The sequence below is a fragment of the Sinocyclocheilus anshuiensis genome, unplaced genomic scaffold (genome assembly GCF_001515605.1).
Source record: "Sinocyclocheilus anshuiensis isolate Anshui unplaced genomic scaffold, SAMN03320099.WGS_v1.1 scaffold1102, whole genome shotgun sequence".
Taxonomy (NCBI): domain Eukaryota; kingdom Metazoa; phylum Chordata; class Actinopteri; order Cypriniformes; family Cyprinidae; genus Sinocyclocheilus; species Sinocyclocheilus anshuiensis.
The window spans coordinates 527712-550701 of record NW_015539924.1 but is presented as its reverse complement, the minus strand read 5'-3'; the positions used below and the strand labels follow the sequence as shown (position 1 = coordinate 550701).

The 22990-nt window shown below is 37.7% G+C and overlaps 2 protein-coding genes and 1 long non-coding RNA gene across 3 annotated transcripts in view; 1 reads left to right on the top strand and 2 right to left on the bottom strand.

Moving 5' to 3' along the window:
• Positions 1-9: 9 nt before the first annotated feature.
• LOC107686667 (ovochymase-2-like) lies at positions 10-6419 on the bottom strand. The gene is made up of 14 exons (XM_016483750.1): positions 6374-6419; positions 5999-6220; positions 5726-5828; positions 5501-5634; positions 5272-5415; positions 4433-4563; positions 3942-4035; positions 3139-3270; positions 2425-2505; positions 1987-2164; positions 1819-1873; positions 1455-1647; positions 1083-1216; positions 10-253 (listed from the first exon to the last, which is right to left on the bottom strand). The coding sequence occupies exons 1-14, from the start codon at positions 6417-6419 to the stop codon at positions 86-88; spliced, it is 1815 nt and encodes a 604-aa protein (XP_016339236.1). The 3' UTR covers positions 10-85.
• Positions 6420-6793: 374 nt separating this feature from the next.
• On the bottom strand, positions 6794-7480 carry LOC107686647 (uncharacterized). Its single transcript, XR_001634060.1, has 3 exons — positions 7433-7480; positions 7041-7357; positions 6794-6948 (listed from the first exon to the last, which is right to left on the bottom strand). It is a non-coding gene; the product is annotated as an uncharacterized LOC107686647 (long non-coding RNA).
• A 3931-nt stretch (positions 7481-11411) lies between these two features.
• Positions 11412-22990, top strand: part of LOC107686665 (fatty acyl-CoA reductase 1-like) — a 23226-nt gene continuing 11647 nt past the window's right edge. Inside the window, exons 1-6 of the mRNA XM_016483749.1 lie at positions 11412-11536; positions 16507-16727; positions 19038-19213; positions 20811-20990; positions 22571-22748; positions 22837-22881. Of these exons, the coding sequence (XP_016339235.1) occupies positions 16539-16727; positions 19038-19213; positions 20811-20990; positions 22571-22748; positions 22837-22881 (768 nt within the window). The 5' untranslated portion in view covers positions 11412-11536; positions 16507-16538. The remainder of the gene's footprint in view (positions 11537-16506; positions 16728-19037; positions 19214-20810; positions 20991-22570; positions 22749-22836; positions 22882-22990) is intronic.

The window sequence follows — 22990 nt, the reverse complement described above, 5'->3', positions numbered from 1 at the left end:
CAACATATTGTTACACCAAATAATGATCTTTAAAATAGCATCATATGACCTTTTTAAATGGTTGTTATGTTAATATGTGAGGTTTTCACTCCATGTCTAAATGCTGTGAGATCCAGTGCATAATGGCTGGTACTGAGGAATATACCGCACACTTCTGGATTCCACCACATGGTTCTCCCCAACCCTTCACTCCCATCAGAACAACACCAGATGTGTTTGTTAGACAAACGAGAGGTCCAGCATTCCAGTGAGTCTAGAGCGAGACAGTATTCCAGAGAAAAGAACCAAATGTAAGCTACTATTCACCGAAATTTGCATTTGCAACATTGACTTCAAATGAATTGCTCACCCAAAAAATTAATTCTGCCATTATTTACTCACCCTCATGCCATTCCAAAATTTCTTTGTTGAGTCTTCAACAGTCTTCAAAATATCTTCTCTATTTTTGAATGTGGTATAGTAACAGTGATGCTCATTAGCAAATTGGCAATTAATGACCTAAAATTTGGTCTGTTTCTCATATATCGACATTACTTTTTTGTGCTCTTTAGAGCTTGTGCTGTTTAACATCTCCTTTTGTTGTTACATCAAAGAAAGCCATAGGCTGCAACTGAAATCACATCTCTCTCTAAGTAGGTACTTCTGTTGAATATGTAATTACTCCGCAACAGCTAGGAAAGTATGTTCTGTATAGCATGAATGTAATGCGGATGTGCTACATCTGTCATGTTATTGATGATGTCATTGATGTCACATGGACTATTTTAACGATGTCCTTACTACCTTTCTGGGCCTTGAATGTGTCAGTTCCGTTGCTGTCTATGGAGGGTCAGTAAGCTCTCGAATTTCATCAAAAATATATTAATTTGTGTTCCGAAGATGAACAAAGCTCTCACGGGTTTGGAATGACATGAGGGTGCGTAATTAATGACAGAACTTTCATTTTTTGGATGAAATATCCCTTTAAGTAACTATGCGTTTTAAGAATCATTACCAAACGTACCCACTAGAGGTCAGCATTTCTTCAATTACATTTCCTTGTAGTAAACCGTGAGTGTTTAGTGTAGTTTACAGTTGCTCACCATGCATGATTCTCCACTGCTCAGTCCAGCACATAGCATAGTAGGTGTCAATCTAGTTCTGTGGCGTTGTTCACACACCGCTCGTTCCAGCACTGATATTTTTAGCCGTACAGGTCTGCACTGCCCATGTCCTGCTAAAAAGAGTGCATAACATTCACCTAAAGCTCAAAATGTGCAACAGAGAAATTAAAATGATGGTTTAGGAAAGTTGGTCAAGTGACATTCAAGATCATTCAAGTTCAACACTAGGTCAGCTTTCAATTTATTCAACAAGTAGTCATGAAATGTCATGTTTGCACACACACAGATATCAGCCAGACTATTGTGTAACCATCACAATGGTCAACTTGTGAAGGCAGATGGGTGACGTACACATTTGGCTGGTCCACGCCGGAGCCCAGCAATGGAGGGAGGGTGGGATTTCCTGTCCAGCAGAGGGTAGACAGACAGGCTGCGTACTTTCACTGAGATTTAACGGAGAGCTCAGCTTAAGCAAAGCCACATTGTAGTCGAGAGAGAATGGGCTGTAATGAGGGTGTATGAGTACTCCAATCACGTCATGGATCTGAGAAAGAGATATTTGTGTTAAAGGAATAGTTCACCCAAAAATGAAAATTCTGTAGTCAATTTTGGGTGAACTATCCCTTTAAGACACAAGATGAATGAATTTGATCCCAAATCCAAATCTTTCCATTCCATCCAATTTTCTTGTTCTACCTGTCGATGTCCATCTCACCTGTTTCTTTGAGCCTCCTGCTGTCACTGATAAAAGTCTCAAACGTCGTTCTTCCCTACAAAGAAATTATCAATCATCATAAAAAAGTTACTATACTGTTTTGAATAAGTTTGAATGTCTTTTTCCAATGGTAATTTTTTGAACATTTCTTGCATGTTTGTTGCTCACAGGTTATAGACACAGTGTGCTTCAGTAAGGATCCATTGCAACTGGATGATCGCCCCACAGCATTCATAACCTGCACCCAAACTAATGCTCACGTGCCACGACAGTTTCCCATCATCCTCTGTTGTCCTTGGGGCTTCCAGTCCAGAGGTAGCAAAGATGTCAGGCATTCCATACGGAGCTGAGAATTCAGTGGAACATGTGCATGAATGCTTGAGGTAAAAACCAAATACACATTCACAATCTGTTCAGAGATAAACATATTCTCATTTGTGACTCAATATGTGTGTTGCCTTATTTTACACATTTTCTGACTCCAGCTGGATTCCACGCATTCTAAAGGCCCTCTGAGACAAGGAGTCTCTTTTAGAGCTCAACAAAAAAGTCGATGTGACTGTGGACAGCAGAAAGGACAAAAGCAAGCGTGTGTGCAGCACAAACCAGCCTGCAAATGTGGTGAGATAACTCTGCTGTCATCATCTGCTTCCTCCCCCTGATTTTCAAACGCCGTCTCGCTGAGATCTGTGATGACAAAATCATTTTTGTCATCATTTCACGCTTCAGAAGTCTTTGGTTACAAACTCAGTGGTGTCAAAGAAAAACTTAGTATGTTGGGTTCTGTATAAGCAGTATTCATTGTGTCTTTGTTGCAGAATGGGTTTTTATGTAAAATATAAAAAAATGATAATATATTTTTGTGGTGTCCAACTGTTAGGTACGACTTCTCTTCTAATTTAATATAAATATTTTAATTATAAATTATATTACTAACATAACAATCAAGGGAAAAGTTCAGTTTAAACATTTATATGAATTTGAGAAATTTTTGAAAAAATCTTGAATTTTATATTTTGTACACATGTACACATAATGTATAATATCATACATAACATAATATCAAATAACCTTTATTTTAAGTTTTTTTTTTAATTAAGTTTTATAAAGTAAAGTATATGGATAAATGCGCATAGACAGCAATGTGATTTTAACTTTACTGTTGACCTTTCAGAGGAAGTATAAATATTTTTAGGCTGGCTCGCGTGTTTATGCTGTGGCATACTATTTATACATGTGGGTCACATGTGGGTCAGGCTTGGTTGGGTGAAATGTGAACACCTCCTGTGAGCATTTTTCTTCACTCATGTTGACTCTCACCTTTTTCGCTGATAAAAGAAAAAGAGGCGTTGAAACCATGGGTGGAGATGGTGTTGTCTGTGCTAAACTGTAGAAGCATTATGCGACCGTAGCTGAGAACAGCTGGAGGGATGCTCGCGCCACATACAACCACTTAAAACACAAAAATTAAAAGAGCAGAACACTTGAAGACTACATTTCCCATAATGGTGCAGTGCAAAATCTTTAAAGGGATAGAAAAATACCCCATGAATTACTCACCCTCAAGCCTTCCTCATCCGCTGGAACGCCACTCTCTCGTGAACACATACAACAGTTAGCGAAAGCTAAAGATTACGGTTTATAAAGTTTTAAATATAGATATTTTTCTTACACAATCACATTGATTTACAACAGAAGGCCTTTATTAACCCCCTGGAGCCGTGTGGAGTACTTTTTATGATGGATGGACGCACTTTATTTTGCTAGAAAATCTCGACCACCGTTCACTGCCATTATAAAGCTTGGAAGAGCCAGGACATTTTTTAATACAACTCTGATTGTATTCGTCTGAAAGAAGAAAGTAATTTACAACTAGGGTGGTTTGAGTGTGAGTAAATTATGAGGTAATTTTCATTTTTGGGTGAACTATCCCTTTAAATGCTGTTCAAAGAATCCTGAAAATAAAATGTATCACGGTTTCCATAAAAATATTAAGCAGCAGAACTGTTTTCAAAATTGATAACAATAAGAAATATTTCTTACATTTTAAGTACTGTTTATCCAAATAGAAAACCGTTATTTCAGATTGTAATAATATTTCATATAAAAAATTTGTACTTTACCTATTTCATCCTTGCCATCAATGTCTCCAAACACTGTGAGTGAATCATATTTGCAGTTCTCTGACTCCTCAAGGTCAAAGTCGACAAAGTCCAGCTTTAAGGCACATAGCGAAGTTATTCTATTATAATCAGCGTGTTAGCATATAGCAAACAGAGTGATATGATTATGCACATAGCATAGCCAAGTTTGGTTTTCTGCCATAACTGTATCATTTAGTTAAAAAAAAATCTGAAAGGTTCTTAATTTGAAACCGTTTATATTGCACTTTGTAAACAGCAGGAAACAACCAGCGTTACATGACTGCAGTGACGTCATGGTGTCGCTCTTTGGAGTCTAATTGAGTATCACATTCTCTCTTGCAGTGAAACCGATCAGAGCTCCCAATCTCACTGCATGCATACATTCATGACCGGACAGACAGGTCACGACTGGACAGAGGAGACACCAGGCAATGACTGGGCCAACACAAGAGCTTAAGAGTTGTTTTTACCTTGACTATGTGGCCCTCTGGGGCATAGATGACCCAGCGGCAAAGAGTGTTGTTGCTGTAGGCTTGCGGGTAGGCGGGGCTCCACACAGCCCCCTTGGGCTGTAACAGCACCACTGTTCCACATTCAGCCCCTGCACAAACACAATAGGAGAAACTGGTGGAATGGAGCCCGGCCGATGACGTTACAGCACGGTGTCACATTTCTGTCTGGCAAGGGTCATACTGAGGGGAGCAGGGTGGTGATTTGAACCTAGCTCTTACCTTCTCCGAACTTACCACTGGTAGTTGGCCCCCTGGCAGACATGTAACTATGGAAACGGTCCCATTGAGATAAGCTCTCCGCTCTCTGAGGAGCCTATCGGCAGTAGTGCGAAAACAGAATTCTACTGGGGAAAAGTTAGTTTGCATCTCAACCTGACCGGGGAAATAAACACACCTTGCAGACCAAATGATGAAACCAACAGATCAGTTGGGCACAACCTGTGCTGCTAAGGAGAGCACAATTAGGGTGGAATGTGTTTTAATAACGGGACTGTATGGATACACAGACATGTAAATGAGGCAATGCTCGAAAACAACATCATCAGGCCTGTGTAAGCATGCTAATCAAGTGCACAGTAAGCAAGCATGCTGTTCCAACCATCCATGCAATGCATAATGGTCGGTACTATACAGCTGCACAACTCATTCTGCATTGTCATTGTACTGTCAACAAACAGGCTTGAATCTTCAGATTTCTGCAAGCATTATTGTGTCACTTTCAAGGAACTTTGTACTGTAGGCTTTTCAGAGTTGGGTGCACAACAACAAGAGAAACCAGTCGGACAGATTCAACTCACCAAAACTGTAGTCCTTGTCAACACCACTGAATTGGATGGCAAATCCTGCACCTGTGCTGCTTACGTCAGACATAAACTGCACTGTGATACTGTGGGAACCACCAATAAGAACCGGAGGTGGAGGTTGACCACCACAGAATCGACCTGTTGAACAAGGTCACAAGGCAACATAGAACCTCACAACCACTTACAGAAGGTAGAACAACAACAAAGTCATAGTTTCTCCCACCTATTTGCCTGTCTTCATCCACGTACACAGTCAGGTGATCGCTGTGGCACTGTGTATCATTCTCCAGGTCAAACTCCAGGAACTCCAGTAGAATATGTTCTCCAGCGGCAACTCGAATGGACCACAGACACATCCTATGGCAAAAATGTAATGATAAACTGCTGTGAAAGTTTCCAATGCTGCCTTTGGTTTGCAAATATCTAAGATACTTCAGATGTGACTCACTCATTGTTGTTGTAGCTTTGACCTGGGTGAGCTGGATTTTTGATGATGCCTTCACTTCCAGGTACAACTCCATCAGGTACACTGCACAGGGACCTGTCTGCACCTATGTTGAGTTCTATAGGCAAGTAGTCATTATTTAAATTGACTTGCAGTGTCTTACAGAAACTTGGGGTTAAGTGTCTCGCTTGCAGTTACTAAACCCGATTATTAACCACTACCGGTCCTACGAGATTGAAAGCAGGTAAGAAGCTCTAACTCGACAACAGTACCCACCTTTTCTAAGATTAGACTTGATCCATGACAGGAACATTAAGACATCAGTGAATACTGCAGGTGAGCCTCTTCTGGATGAGGGTTTGATCTTGTTATTATTCCAGCTTCGACCACAACCCTTTCCCCATGATGTGACTCCCACAGCCACCCAGCGTCCATCTGCTCTGGGGCAGAGGAGGGGACCCCCAGAATCCCCCTGGAGCACATGAGGACAGAGAGGAACTCAAAGCCATCTTTGCCAACCTGAACCAGTCTCATAGGTGTTAGTAATTTCCGGGATGTTAATAATGTAATTCAAAGTTCATGTTGGGGGAACATGTTTAGTGTCAACTTACTTGGCAGGCATCTCTCCCTCCACTGTCTGGGCCAGCACACAGGACTGTGAAGGTCTTCTGTCCAGGTCTAAGTGTTTGTAGGACATGTTTGCACTTGCTTTGCTCTAACAGGTTCAGTTGCACCTCCTGAAGAACCGAAGAAAGTGGCCCTTCTAAAGAAAAGACAGACCTCTTCACCTTTATCCTAGTAATGGTTTGAGAAATTTTAGATCTTTCTCTCAAGTATTAATTATTTCAGTGTTGTTCAAATGACTTCTCACTCTCAGTAATACGACCCCATCCACCAACAACACACATGGTCTTGGGTGGAAACCTCTCACCAGGGTAAGGCAGGCAAACAGGCTTAATAAAATCACCTAAAAAACACATATTATGTTTATCTCTAAAAATAATTCTAAAACTATAAATACATAAATTGTGGTAATCTCACAGAATGACTTGCCAAAGTGAATGCGTCCTTTGGTCTCAAGCAAAGCGATGTCGTAGCTCATGGGAGAGGAGCGTTGATATTTTTCATGGAACTTTACAGTCTTTACCTGGAAGTTCTGCTCCCCTCTATCAACTTTTCTTTGGTTGAAATCACCTGCTACAGCCTCAATTTTGTGCAGGAAGTCCCTAAGGCAGGCAGTTATATTTGAGAGAAAGTCACTGAAGCATTGACAGAGTCAAACGTTATGATTAGTCATGTTTAAATTGAGTGGACCTACTTGGATACACTTGCAAAGCAATGAGCAGCAGTCAAAAGCCAGTGGTCTGTCAAGATCGCTGCAGCACAGAAATGCGATCCTCTGATCCTTAGAGACACCTGTAGATAATAATAGAATGAATTTTTCATACTGACATATACTTCAATGCCTTTTGGAATGTAAAAACTGTAGTATTGCATTAGTTTATCATGCAATTTGTAAGGTTGAAGAGTTACGTGCCAACCACGGATGGGAACCTCGCCTGGCCTCTGATCCTCCAATAACCCTCAGAGAACGGTCAAGGATACCTCTTGCCTTAGTAGATCCACATTTTGCATCTGGGTATGGCAGGACAAAACTTTGTCATTAATCTGTGACTTGTTCCCGTACAAATGAATTAAACATTTTCTTACCACTAGCATTAACAGCAAAGGTCATTCCAAGACAACCCAAAAAGATGAGAAAACCAACAAAGGTCCTGTAGGATAATTCAGACATGATGTGTCCTCTGCCGTTAAAGACTAAGATCAGGGTATTTATAGAAGGGATGGAGGGGTGGTCTTTTTGACAAATGGGGTACTGTGGTTACTCGTTAACTTCACACAGGAAAAGGGCGTGTTGAACAGAAGATTGCATGGTAAGCATCTAGCGTGTTCTATAAATGAACTGTAAATTTGATACCTTTTCTATATGATAGTTTTTCAGTCTACTGACATTAAGGATCCAATTTGACAATAGAATACTTAAATATTTTGTGCATGCGTTTGTCTCATTTTTCTGTAGGTTACAAGGAGCATCAGCAGAAAAAAGATTTTACAGCCACTTGTGATTCAGCTGAAGGAGAAAAGCTCCTCCATTGACAATGATGTTTCCCTCAAGGACCAGAATGGCCTTTTAATCTAAAGGTTTATTGGAAGCTGTTGGATTTTTAGCACTCTCAGACTTTACGCCTAATATTGTGCACTCACATTCAATATGTAACAAATATACAATTAATAATGAAACAGAATGAAGATACTATAGGCCATTTACGAATTCATTTAAGTGGGAGTTTAAGTAGATTCTTTCTCTCATAATTCAAATATTTGAAGAGGATATACTCACCAATTCCAACCATTTCTGAAAGGAAATGACATTATTTGTTGTATTCTGTTTCATCTTTGCGTTTAATGTGTGTATTTTGCAGATTCCTATTGAACTTGCCATTCTCTACCAGTTAAACTAAAGTCTATTATCTAGTTTGATTTCACACATTTTAGACATTCGAAAGATTTGTGAATTCATGTACTAGATGCGTTTGAAAAAACAACCATGCCAATTCACTCTGCCTTGCCTGTGTCAGAGAATTTACACAAACCAGAGGTCTAGTAAACAGTAGGGGAGCTCTTCTTGATACAAAAGACAATTGTAGCTATGATGGTATGAAGCTCACCACTGGCGACACCAAACCAAACAAAGATGGGTATCCTGTCATAAATTCTCAACACATTTGTGCTTTTGTCTGCAGAGAACAAAAGCTGAAGGCTGAAGTAATTCTTCTTGCAAAAATAATCTTAGACAAATTGACTTTAACAAGTTCAGTCTATTCAACCAAGGCCACAAATCACCACAAACAGAAGCTGAGGGAGAGAGAAAGATATACATTCATATGCTGTTTGAATCAGTGGCGAGGCCAGAAATTTTCAAGTGAGTGGACCTGTGAAATAGGGTGGACCTCAGTGCCTTTGGCTTTTGGCTGAAAAAGGCCAAAAATATGAGCTGAAAATATATGCCTATAAATTGAAAATAAAAATATGACTTTACTTGAAAATGTGATGTTATATAACAGACATACTGGTCATATATCGTTGAAAAGGTCTCAACTAGCATAATTGTTTCAGGACATCAAACAATACTAAATATGTGTGAACAGTATTGGCTATACATGCGACTTTTGGCCTGCGTTTTGTTTTGTAGCTTCACCAAACATAGTAGTGTCAGACTCTGTTCCATGTTTTGTCTGTGTCTTGCTCCCCAGTTTTGTGTGTGTCCTGCTCCCCATGTGCCTTCCCATGCCCTTATTTGGTTAGTTTCCTGTTCCTACCCTGATTAGTGTTTCATTGCTCCCAGGTGTGTCTCGTCATCCCCTCCTCCTGTGTATTTAAAGTGCTCCCAGTCCCTAGTTCTCTGTCCGCTGTGAGCGTCTTCGTGTGAACGTCTTCCTGTGTTCGTCTCCCTTGGTTCATGCCAATAAAGTCCTGTCAACATATTCTCCAGTGTCTCCTTGTCCCTCGTGTGTGTGCAACGTGACAAGTAGATTGACAGCCCTTGCATTTACCATTTGCCATAGAATAGAAGCACACAACTGGAAGATCAACACTGATCCACTGGGGTCTTACTACTTATTCTTTACTAGGGGTTTGCGATATTGACAAATTATATCTCGGTATTTTCTGGTATGTTATCAACAACGATAATTAGAGTTTTTGTGCTGGTATCTTAAGGACTACCCTGGACAGCTGACTTCTACAGTTTTTGATATTCTGTGTGGTGGTCAGTTCACAGCAGCGATAGAAATTAATATTTTCCAATAAGCTTAAATTGCTTTTTACCTTTTTTATGGGCATTTTTTGCCTTTTTTTTTTTTTTCTAGAAAAGTGTGCATCACCTTTGAGTCAAATTTTTACATTTAATCAGTAAATTAGAATAAGACATTTTGGCTGTTACCAAGCACATTAAATCAGTATTGACAAAATTAATCTTTACAATGCAGAGGAAACACAGAAGCTGCATCTAAAGTGGCATTTAGATGTGTTTACACACTGTTTAATGCAGCTTTGAGGGACATGGAATAGGCTTTCACCTGCAGTTAAATATTAATATTAAATATTTTGATATTTTAAACAAAACGTTAAACTGGTGTTTGAAATTATTTAAAAAAGAAAAGGTACTTTAAATGTGAAATCAAAACTGCCAGTAGATGGCAGAAAGTCACTGTCAATAAGTCAGTCATTGCGATTGAACCGAATCATTTAAACTGTTGATTCATTCAGGAACGAAACACCGTCATGTTGCTCAGAGACGTAAAACAGTGCTGTGGCTGTGTTTGGAATTATTTTTGTTGGCGAAATAGAGCAAAAACAAGCAATATGCTGTCTAAAACATAAGTCTCTTAATTCACTTATTGTTTATTGAACTGTTGTAAAAATCAATATCACATTTGTAATCATGCTGATTTTGGGGGGAAAACCGCACTCTTCGTGGGATATTGATTAACTATATGAAATGATATAAATATATACATTTTCTGCCCCCATATCTTAAATTTGGTTATCATTCTTAATGCACTTTAATAGCCTGAATCATGCAGTGAAAGAGCGCGTACGCGCATTAACCTAGTTAACGTTACAGTAGACTAAATCATGTAATGTATGCGTGCACTCTGTAGATGTGTTTTAAGTTTTTGTGATATACTCGATAACGTAAAATCGCACATAGTTAAAACAACAATGATATTATCGCAGACGATATAAATAGGCCTATATTGGGTGGACCAGCCATCAATCTGAGTAGGCAGCACAACAGTTCTAGTAAAATATAATGTTCTTTTGTTCTGTTATATCCAACAGGAGTCCCTTGAGCCCTGTTGCCTGGAAACCATTGTAAACCACAGTACAGCAGTTAAGAGAAGCCAGAAAAACCTGAAATTCTTTGTTTTATGTGGATTCCCAGCATAGTTTTGGTTTTAACAACCTCTGTACCAGTATTTAACACAAAAAAATAGGGGGGGGGCGTCTAAAAGCTTAAAAAGAAATATAGGATACATTTTAGTGAAAGCCTGTAATAGAGTTACACTGGAAGCTGATTCATGTTGTGTTAAGTGACTTGAAAATGGTTCAGACTGACAAGAAAATTACAGGCTATATAATGGATAAATCAGGATTATTTTGCTCATATTTAGGGAAGTGCCATGCTGTTAGCAAATATCGAGAACCATCAGTTGCAGTCTGCAAATGTACACTGCCCCCATTTCATTCAGGTTATCCAGCATAGGTCACAAACTTTTAGCCATAGCCTACTTTTTTGTATCTATTCCTTATAACACATTTTAAGGACTGACATACGCCACTACCACATTGTTCTTAATGCTGTTGGATTTTACAGTAACATTTGAGAGGCACTATTGTCCCTTGAGGGATTATGGACAAAATCCTACTCTGAGGAAGAATCTAAGACCCGGGATGATTTTTAAATAGTCCACATACACTGTGATCTCTTTCCAGAACCCGTCAAACTCTCACTAGCGAATATACACTGAATATTTCAGATGCGATACCAATTCTTTTGACACTACATGGGATTATCACGAAGGAACGTAATTCCTCGCTCGTGGTGGGTTGTGACGTCGGTTCTCTCATGAAACGCATCATATTTGGCAACCCATCACAGTTCCTCTCCAGCGAAGCTAAGCTACAGCCCCACTGCGTTTCCCATCACTGCTGGATAGAGCACCTTAGGATATATACTAAACATCTCAGGTAAGCGCTCGAGTGCTTCAGTTATATTCTTTGTTGCCTCGTTATTCCTGATCTCAAAATCGAGTTTGCAGGTTTTTAGAGCGTGAATGCTAGCCGTTAGCACACTTTCGCATGCGGGGTTTTCAGCGCTGGTGTGCAGGAAATCCTCCCTGAAAGAAGCACAGCTGGAAAGTAATGCTAAGCTGCTTTTGCCAGTGCTTAAGGTAATTTAATGCACAAATGTGTCGAGAAATTTCTCTTTGTTCCTTTTTCATGTTGGTGACCATAAAGACAGATTCTTTTGCTTGAAGAACCCGTTGATATTAAATATATAGGGACGTCTGTTGAAACTTTTTTTATTGCAGTCTGTGTGCTTTATTATTACTGTACAGTTATGAAGTATGTATTTATTACACTTTATTGCCTTATTAATTGTGTGCTTTTATGTGATCATTGACAGTTTCACTAACGTAGACTAACCATGTTCCGTACACTTTTCGCTATTCGCCGCACGCCAGCGACCACTCCTCCGTTATTGAGAGACAAGCAAGTTTGTGTGATCATTCTCTGGGGGAATACCCATTCTACAGTCCACACTTTGATTGATGTCTTTAGGACCAATAGTTTTTGAGAAAAGTGGGGAAACATTCTTCGAAACATTTGGGATAATTGAAGTACACAAGTCAGCAAAAATATATAACACTGTTCTAGTGGTTTTTGGATATTTTAGTAAAAAAATCTTACATATTGTGCCTTTAAGTCATTTACTCAACCGATTTGTTAAAACATCAAGTCACTTATGACTGAAACAGACTCCAGAAAGACTGTCTAAGCATCTTTTTTTCTCCATCAGTCCTTTGTGAACGAAATTGACTCTCATGACTCAAATAACCTTTTCTCTACATTCAGTCATCAGGTCCCTTTTTTCACAAATGAGATTTGTCAATTTTGCTGAAAGCCCATAGCCGGCTTGAGTCGTTCGGACTCGAAACGCTGATTGACCGGTAAAGGCATATTCCTTAAAAAAGTCCAACCAATGCTCATTCATGTAGTCAAATGTCAAAATCTCCTGTACTCATTCTATAGGCTAATTCGTTTTTAAAGAGAGAAAACAGTCTTGCACTTCAAAACGGAGAGAGTTGAATGGAAAATATGAGTTCAAGACTTCAAGTAAACGAATGATTTCTTCACTTAAAAGGTTTGTTCTGATTCATAACTCCATACTACATTCAAGCTGACAAAAATGACACACAATTTCATTTTCTCATTTGTAAATGAAAATATGATAACTCTTTTGTTATAACACATGTTTAGAACCTTTATAATAGTAGTGTTTATTATCTAGGGCCTACTTTTCGAGTAGCCTATATTCAGTGTTTCCCACAGCCTTACACTCTATTTGTGGCGGCACTCCCCCGCCCCCATATATATATATATATATATATATATATATATATATATTCTACTAAATACTGAGCAAAGGGTCTGAATACTTAGGACCATGTGATATTTCAGTTTTTCTTTTTTAATAAATCTGCAAAAATGTCAACGATTCTGTGTTTTTCTGTCAATATGGGGTGCTGTGTGTACATTAATGAGGAAAAAAAATTAACTTAAATGATTTTAGCAAATGGCTGCAATATAACAAAGAGTGAAAAATTGAAGGGGGTCTGAATACTTTCCGTACCCACTGTATATATATATATATCATTCATATTTTTACTTTTTTTATAATTTAAAGAAGAAACCAATCCAATGTATATTTGACATTTGAGGCTTAATACTATAGAAAAGCACTAAAGGTTTTTCAGTTAGTGTTTTCAGCTTGTTTATTTTCATATAAAAATATGGCATGCAGTTGCATCAAACAATGGTATAAACATCATTCCATGTAAATTGTGATAATCTTAATTAATAATCGCAATTACAATTTCAAGGGAATAATCGACAATTATGATTTTTGTCATAATCGTGCAGCCCTACCTGCAGTGCTCATGTTTATTCAATGAAGTCAAAGCCTTTTGGAAAATCTATTTGAGGCGGTCAGTTTTGATATTGTGGCGGCCCGCCACAAATAAATCAATGTATGGGAAACCCTGAAAAAAACAGCATCAGGAATGAACACCAGTCTGACAGGGCTTATTTAATTTTTAACATTTTTGGTCTGTATCCCTGATTTTTCAACTTCTAAACAGTTAATTGCATATTTCTGCCATTTCATTTGGATGAACATCCCCACTGTTGTTGTTTTAATGAGGATCACAAGACGCAAAGGCAGTGCAGTCTTGTGACAACACCATTTTTTTCCTGTCACTGTATCTTTGATTGTATACTTTAGTACTGAGATCTGTCGGTGCAATATTTTTTACTATGCACACACAGGATATTCGATCACATTAGCCTTGAGTACTTTTATTTAAGTTCTTAATGGAAAGCTTTTAAGCTAAAGCACTCCTCTGACTATGGTCATGTTTACATACATCTTGTTTGTTACAGTAGTACAATTCAGTACACTCAGGTGCCCAAGTGCATGGCAACCTGCCCATTTGAACCATGAATTATTCAAACTGAGGATGTGGGATCTAGGATCAATTTGCTTCTCGTGTACATGAAAGGGACTTGATCATGTCAGATGGCCCCATATAGGATGGTTATATCTCCAATCGGTTCTTTCTTGGACAAGCGATCAGTTTTCAGGGGTTAGAAAATGCCAGCTTCTCTATAGGGACTGATTTCTTTTGCCCACAGTCCCAGTACTCCCGTTTTAGCTTTGCTCCCTGTAGTTGGACGCTGTTTAATGCCAGTGTCACTGCAGAGGCAGCTCTGGGTCCTTGGTCACAGAAGTGCTGAGTGGCTCTTGGAAAGAAATTGCACTGCACAAACGTCTCGCCTTCTGGAATAATCCACCTGACCCCTACAATTAAACTGGCATTCATTGGCTCTAGATTGGCTGCTTGCCCTTAAGGCAAGTGTGTCAAAATAACCCATGCACTTCACTGAATGTATTTATGAGATTTTTTGATACAGATTGTGCCCTGAAAGTCAGGAAACGGCCCAGAATTTGTTGCCATGCAGTGTGTGTGTGTGTGTGTGTGTGTGTGTATATACTCTGTCTGTGTTTGGGGTGCATGCAGCTGTGGAACTTGGCACCGGTGTTATGCAGCAAACAATGCGAGGCTGCAGCACCGAACAGAAAGAGGCTGCAAAAACAGCTCATCACCAGTGGGAACTTGTTATACTGAGTGGCCTGATAAGTTTACGGAAAGGATCATATGATGCGGCCGGGTGCATTAGGAAGAAAGTGGCAGGCTGAGATTGAAACATCATAGATTGAGTTGAATATGTGTAAGATGTGAAATTGAGCCCAGAAATTGTCAAATGCAGATTAGAATATATCCTGTATCTTTTTGATAATTTACATGCGTTTTTAGGCTTTGCAAATGCAAAGGTAAACATTTGGTTTTAAACATTTAGTTGTTAGTTGTAATTTTTATGTTTTTAAATGTTTTTTATGTTTTAATTTTGTCAACTAGGTGAAATTATTTTATGAGATTGTCAAAATTGCAAAAAAGCCGTACAATTTAATAATCTGTGTCATCATTTTCCAATGTTTGTTCAAGTGTGAATGAGTTTTGTCTTTGTGTATAATTATAATACCTGTATAACTTTCAATGATAGATAGTATTTTTTTAATATTTAAATTCGTGGAAACTTAATTTAAAAAATTTGTATATTGTAAATATTAATTAATAAATGTAAATCTTTGTATTTTAAAATCATCTGTATACAGTTATAAATTTAAATTCATACAATTTGTTGTAATTTTATTTTTAAACTAAGATTTTTAGATTAAGATTATTTTCATGTTTTTGAAAGAAGTCTCTTATGTTTTTCCAAGACTGCATTTATTTGATCAAATTATAGTAAAAACATAAATATTAGAAGTATTATTGAATTTTAAAATAACTTTTTAGTGTAATTATTCCTGGGATGGCAAACCTGAATTTTCAGTAGTGTCTTCTGTGTCACAATCTTCCAGAAATCATTCTAATGTGCTGATTTGCTGCTCAAGAAACATTTCGTATTATTATCAATGTTAAAAACAGCTATGCCTAACAGCTATTTTTGTTCATTTTTTCAAGATTCTTCAATAGAAAGTTCCTGAATTTTCAGTAGTGTCTTCTGTGTCACAATCTTCCAGAAATCATTCTAATGTGCTGATTTGCTGCTCAAGAAACATTTCGTATTATTATCAATGTTAAAAACAGCTATGCCTCTACATATTTTTGTTCATTTTTTCAAGATTCTTCAATAGAAAGTTTAAAGGAACAGCATTTATATGAAAAATAACTCTTTTGTAACATTATAGGTGCCTTTACTGTCACTTTTGATTAATTTAATGCATCATGCTGAATTAAAGTATTAATTTCTTTATTTAAAAAATCTAGTAGATTTTTAGTAGGTCTTTATAAAAAAAATCTAGACTTCTTGTCTAAAGTAGGAAAAATCTTTATCTCATTTTATTACGTATTAACCCAGTATCCGCTGTGGATGAGCTGTATTGACTTGTTATCAGTGGACAAGAGATAAGAATAATAAACCTGTTTATACTGTTTTGATTTTGCTATGCCTTTTAATTTGTCCTATCAATTAGTGATATGTAAAGCTTTTTGCGGTCGATGCAACTTAATGCCGTTTAGGAGCACTTTTATTGACCCAGCAAGTCAAAATCCAGCTGCGGTCCAGGAGAGTAATACAACACCAGCTCTTAAGTGGGCACTACACATTTTTACAAAGTTAAGATTTGATTGTCATGCAGCAATTGTGGACTGAGGTCTTGGCAGGAAAGGAAGGAAGTGACCTGCATGAAATATTTACAGCATACTGACAAAACAGCATGATATCTGAAGCAAAGAGTGAGAGCCATTGTGAAATGTGTGTGTGTTTGCAGTGTGATACTGTGTGACAATGTTTCTGTTGGTGTTCCTCAGGGCTGTAACAGAGGAGGGAAGGTGCACTCAGGATGGTCACCATTCCAGAGTACTACGAGGGAAAAAATGTTCTCATCACAGGGGCCACAGGCTTTATGGGGAAAGTACTTCTGGAGAAGCTGCTACGCTCTTGTCCCGGTGTCAAAGCTGCCTATGTGCTTGTCCGGCCCAAAGCAGGACAGGCCCCCGAAGCCCGTATTGCTGACATGATCAACTGCAAGGTGAGCAAGTGCAGGTCTGGAGGATTGCTGGAAAACTTCATGGTTTGTTCTCTCAATTCTCAATTGAGTTATTTACCTCATGGCATAAATTAAGGGTAAGGCAAGGCGATATGGCTTTAAAAAAATGTACAGTATATTTTTCAGCCTTTTAACATTTTTTTGTTTGTTTCCCAAATCAATAGAAGAATCATTTTAACCAGACAGTCAGTGTAAGTCAGCCAATTGGAGTCAAAATGTTTAATGAAAGAAATCCTTTTTTTTTACTAAAAATATTTTAGTGAGTTAGTATTATTTATATTTTCTTAGTATTTATTCATATTTTTGAATTTACTATATTTTCTTTTCGTTTTAGTTTCAGTAAAATGTAGTTTTCAATAGAACTACTTTTTTCAATAGTATTAGTTGTTTTTACTATTTGTTGCTGTTTAACTTTAATTTTCTTTTAATTTCAGTTTTAGTCTTAGTAATGTTAATACATCAACTGTTTAGTACTTCAACTTTTCAGTTAGTTGCCAAAGCAATGTGTGTGTGTGTATTAGGGATGTGCGGGACTAGTCGACTAAACGGTACAGCTCCTAGGATATAGATTTATCGGCCAACATATCGGTTATCGGCTTTCAAAAATAAAGAATAATCGGTTATCGGTATCGGCCAAAATTTTCATATCGGTGCATCCCTACTGAAAACACTAGTCGATTACACGACAGAAAAAACCCCCCGGGTTTTATCATTTTAAATAACAAGTTAAAATAAAACGTTTGAAAAATAATACATAATTTTTTTAAGTTTATCTGTGCGGAAACTACATTTTTACCTCAGACCTCACATGCGTTTTCTTCGTGTCAGTTGCGGCGAGTTCAAAAATGACCAAGTTTTTTTTAGGTTGGTCTAAAATTAGTTTTTAGGTACAGAAATTGAATAAAGTAATGAAATGTAAAACATCATTGCATATTTGACTGTATAAATTAAAGATTAATATTTATTAAAGATACAAAAGCTATTCAATCAATAGCAGTGAGTGATTTATTTGTTGTTGATGTTCGATTAATATTAAGAAAGTGCTGTCACTTTAAGAGAATTTTCCCCCTGACGCATTTATTGTAATTACTTTTGCCGATGCTTTGGCAAGCTTAAGCCTATTGTGTGCATTTTAACGCAGAACTCTTCAAATGCTTGCCATCAAAAACTGACGGCAAGCATGCTGCGACTGCTGGACACTAAACACCGTCGAGCCGCTCTTGACAGTCACGGCAGCACGGTTTCGGGTTGTTTCCACCAGCGCGGCAAAAAAAAATAATTTTCATCACTAATTGATGGATGTCTAAAATATTAAAATAAGGAGAAGCCTAAAACAAGACCGATGCCCGGCCCGCGTCTGAACTATGATGTGAAAGAGAGAGAGAGAGAGAGAGAGAGAGAGAGAGAGAGAGAGAGAGAGAGAGAGAGAGAGAGAGAGAGAGAGAGAGAGAGAGAGAGAGAGAGAGAGAGAGAGAGAGAGAGAGAGAGAGAGAGAGAGAGAGAGAGAGAGAGAGAGAGAGAGAGAGAGAGAGAGAGAGAGAGAGAGAGAGAGAGAGAGAGAGAGAGAGAGAGAGAGAGAGAGAGAGAGAGAGAGAGAGAGAGAGAGAGAGAGAGAGAGAGAGAGAGAGAGAGAGAGAGAGAGAGAGAGAGAGAGAGAGAGAGAGAGAGAGAGAGAGAGAGCGAGAGAGACCAGCTTCATCACTGTGTCTGTCACGCGACTCTGTTCCCCTTTCGGGCTCTGACGAGTGCTTGCGGTGTTCGGCCAATCACAATGCACTGGGTCAGCTGGCCAATCAGAGCAGACTGCGCTTGTCAGAAGGAGGGACTTTGTAGAAAACGAAGCGTTTGAGAGAGGCGGGGCATAGAGGACCTACAATAATGTACAGTATTTGAAAAATTATGTGTTTTTTGAACATTAAAGCATGTCAACCTATTCTGTTACACCAAATACACAAAATAATGATCTTTAAAAAAGCATCATATGACCCCTTTAAGACTTGTTATGGGATTTATGATTAGGCCACAGATGCACTATTCAGATCACGTGTTATATTTGCAGTGACTTTCAAGATGCTTTGAATGCTCCAGATTGCGCTGATAGATCTTCTCTCCCTATATTTGCTCTTTACACAATTATGTTGTATGCACATTTCTGGCCTTTTCTAGGTTATATTGATAGCATTGTCTCATAGGCTGTGCGTGACGGGAATTCATATGCGTTTACTGTAGTGCTTGGCCAGACTGTGATATCTGATTATGGTGAAAGTAATCTTGAGTCTTTGAATGTTGCAGCTTTTCGACAGACTGCGAGAGGAGCAGCCTGATTTCGCAGAGAAGATCGTGGCGGTCAACAGCGACCTAACACAGCCAGATCTGGACCTGAGCACAGAAGACCAGGAGACTCTCACGGGCTGCATTAACATAGTGTTTCACTGCGCTGCCACTATCCGCTTCAACGAGCCTCTGAAGTAAGCTGTAATCTCCACCCACAGGATGACACAAAGCTTTATCCACAGCTAGGAGTTTAGATGCTTCTGATTATTTAGGTGGTTATATCACAGGAAGCAACTGGGTTCCTTATAACACGTCGCTTGAGGCATTTCTTCATTTCATACTTCAACATATTCAATCCATTTCATAAGGGCTGTTGAGATAAAGACAATTAACTCATAATTCCAATTAGCAATCTGTCATGTAGCTTTAAATCATGTATTCACAAATCACAATAAACCTGGATAATACAATAAAATGCATGGTTTTATTACATTTATTTAATAGCCTTAATAAAAATAATAATTATTTTAGTAATGGTACAATTATTATTAATAATTCAAATGCTGCTAATAATCAATTTTTCACTCACAATTTTTTTTCCACGAATACAAGTCATATTCACAAATATACAAATCATTGTATTATTATTATTATTATTATTATTATTATTATTATTATTATGATTATTAATAGTAGTAGTGGTTCTAATAGTTATAATAATACTGTCACTATTGTTTTTATTACTGCTATTATAATAACTATTATTGGAAATGCTAATAATACAATTATTAATGATGCAATAAATGTATTACTATTTGTATTAGTAATAATAATAATGCAATGATGTTTTAGCTAATAATAAAAATGTATTATTATTAATATTAGAAATTGTAAGTATTAATACTGTCATTATTTTTGTTTTATTTCACTTCTTTATTTTTATTATTACTATTATAATTTATTATAATTTTACTGCAAATAATACATGATAAAATAAATGTATTAGTATTTCCATTAACAATAATAATAATAATTCTATTATTAAAGTGCAATAAAATTATAACTTTATTAATAGTAGTAGTAGTAATGGCAATTAAAGTACTGTCATTATTATTGTTTTAATTTTAAATACTATATTATTATAATGCTAATAATAGATTTATTGTATCATTAATTATAAAATATTTTTATTTCTAATATTCTTATTATTGTTATTATTAATAGTAGTATAAGAAATAATACTACTGCAATTATAGGTTTTTTAAAATAATATATTATTAAAATATTTTGCATTCGTAGTATATTTCTGCCCAAATTCTTCTGTCACTGCTGCAATTTATCAGATCAGACCTGTAATGTCCAATTAATGAATCTGGAGCACTATGCGTTCAAAATGCATGCTAAAGCCTTGTTTATGCTTTAAAGTGAGTGTGGAATGAAGCACCGCAGGCTGTGCATGCACAAACACTTCAGAGGTGTTCACGCATTCTTCACCTGACTTCATTTTTCTTTCATAGCGCTCACGTAATGCACCGCTGCACCAGAGAGACATAAATGTGCATTTTATGTCATTTACGTTATTTCCTTAACTTTCCTTATCCTATTCTGATGTCGGTAAGTTGAAAGGTTGAAACTACACTAACAGCAGGTTATCGTGATTAGATCAATTTTTTTTCGGTTAGGTGGTTTTGTACAAATTGCAGTAGGTCTATCTTCAAGTTAATCAGATCTGCTCATGCTTCTGCAGAGTCACTGCAGTTCAAAGTTTTTTTTTCTGTCCCTCTGCTGCAGAGATGCCATGCAGTTGAATGTGCTGGCCACACAGAAGATGGTTAACCTGGCTCACAGAATGAAGCATTTGGAGGTGTTTATCCACGTGTCCACAGCCTACGCCCACTGTGACCGAGAGCTCATTGAAGAGGTGGTCTATCCACCACCTGTCGATTACAGGAAGCTCATAGACACACTTGAGTAAGTCTTGGCTCTCCAAATCACTCTTCTTGTCTTTGATGCTTCAGTCCCAGGGCTCTACGCTTACTTTTCTTTTTAGGAGCACTTGTGATCTTCTTTATGCACCAAGAGCTTGTAACACTCCAAAGAGAAAGGAAAACTTGAAATCGCATCATATGACCCCTTTAAACTATTTTTGACAACGAAATAGAGCAAAATCAGACAATAGTGTTATAGTCAGACAATGTAAGTCACTTAATATTAACTTCTTGTTTATTGAATTGTATTGTATTAAATCAGTATCACATTTACAAACTCCTTTAAAAATCATTAAAAGCTGTCACTCACCTTAGTTCATCTCGATCTCACATTTATAATCAATGAAGCTCGCTACACTGCGCAATGAATCTCTTATTTACACCCTGTCTACCCTTTGCTTATGAAAGGATTCGTGAGATATGTCTGTGATACATTACTCAACACTGCAAAAACACATAGAAACCTTTGAAGCTCCCCTGAGCGTAATCACAAGTATGATGAAGATCGGGTCAGTCGCACTGGTGCTCCTAAAAAAATTTTCATAGTCACACGCTGTAGTTTTCAGTCGCAAATGCTATAATGTCATTATTTAGTTTTCATGACCATTTTCCACACTCTGTTATTTAAGTATCATGTATAATATTGTTAATATTTTGATTCAAATGGCTGCAATATAACAAAGAGTGAAAAATTGAAGGGGGTCTGAATACTTTCCGTACCCACTGTATATTGCTCACTTGTATACTTACATTATCCCAAATGTTTTGAAGAATGTTCCAGATAAATCCAGAGAAATAGCAATTTTAAATAGTGGCTTGTCCCTGGTCATTGCGTCGCCTGCCAATGACGTCATAACCCCTCGATTTCCGGTTTTGTTTTGTAGAAAACATGGAAACACCAAAAACGCTTTAATATGTTATGTGTTTTATTACACAGGTGACGACCGCACAGAGTAGCATTATAACAAAACTTTCAAACGTATCTAGTATGATAAAACAGCGCTGTTTTACCCCACATACGCAAGGATAGGATACGGATATGCATACGGAAGGAGCAGAAGCGGTCGACTGTGGCATAATAAAAGCTCCACTGCTTTCCAGCCGTGTGTCACACTCGTTCAGCGGTCTCGTTTCGCTTCGACTGCTTTCAGCCTCACCCTGCTTCATTCTACTACGTTAATAAATCTAATAAATTTAATACATTAGCTCATCCATGAACATGATTTCTGCCCGAGTCCCGTCGGATTGCATCGTCTGTCGGGATGACGACGACAACTCCCATGATTCCACACTCAGTCACGGCGTCATCAAACTATGCCTTTTCTTTGTTTGTTTTGAATACGCACCCTCTAGCGGTGAAAACTTACATATTGTGCCTTTAAAACATACTGAACGTACATACTTACAAACAAACATATCTAACTACAAAACAGCTCAGAAATAAGAAAATAACACAATGAATATTGAAGCTATTCCAAGCAGGATTAACTAAATGAAACCCTCTTTTTTTTATTTTATTTTTTTGCTCTTCCTCAACTTCCTGGATTTGTGCGACGCTTACAGGTGGATGGACGACAAACTGGTCTCTTTAATGACACCAAAGCTGTTAGGTGAGCGGCCTAACACATACACGTACACTAAAGCCTTGGCAGAACAGCTCATCCAGCAGGAGTGTGGAAACCTCAACGTCGCTATCATCAGGCCCTCGATAGTGGGAGCCAGCTGGAAGGAGCCGTTCCCCGTAAGCATTTTCATTTCCATCCTCCCACCTAATTAAAAAATACTGCCTTGATTTTGAACACCGCTCTTTCTTTTCCACTCTGTTAAAGGGCTGGATTGATAATTTCAACGGGCCGAGTGGGATATTCATCGCTGTGAGTGGCCACTTTGATTTTTTTTGAGTAGATTTAAATGCATTGGCATTTCACGTTGTATGATTGTTTATTGGTACTTCATGTTAAAAGCTTTTTTTTTTTTTTTTGG

Excerpts from the sequence above, each read along its gene's own strand:
- LOC107686667 (XM_016483750.1), bottom strand. The coding sequence starts at position 6,419 with ATGTCCTACAAACACTTAGACCTGGACAGAAGACCTTCACAGTCCT. Across the intron at positions 5,635-5,725 it reads CAAAGCTACAACAACAATGA|GATGTGTCTGTGGTCCATTC; the intron begins GTGAGTCACATC and ends TTTTTGCCATAG. Across the intron at positions 254-1,082 it reads GCAGTGGAGAATCATGCATG|ACTCACTGGAATGCTGGACC; the intron begins GTGAGCAACTGT and ends GTCTCGCTCTAG.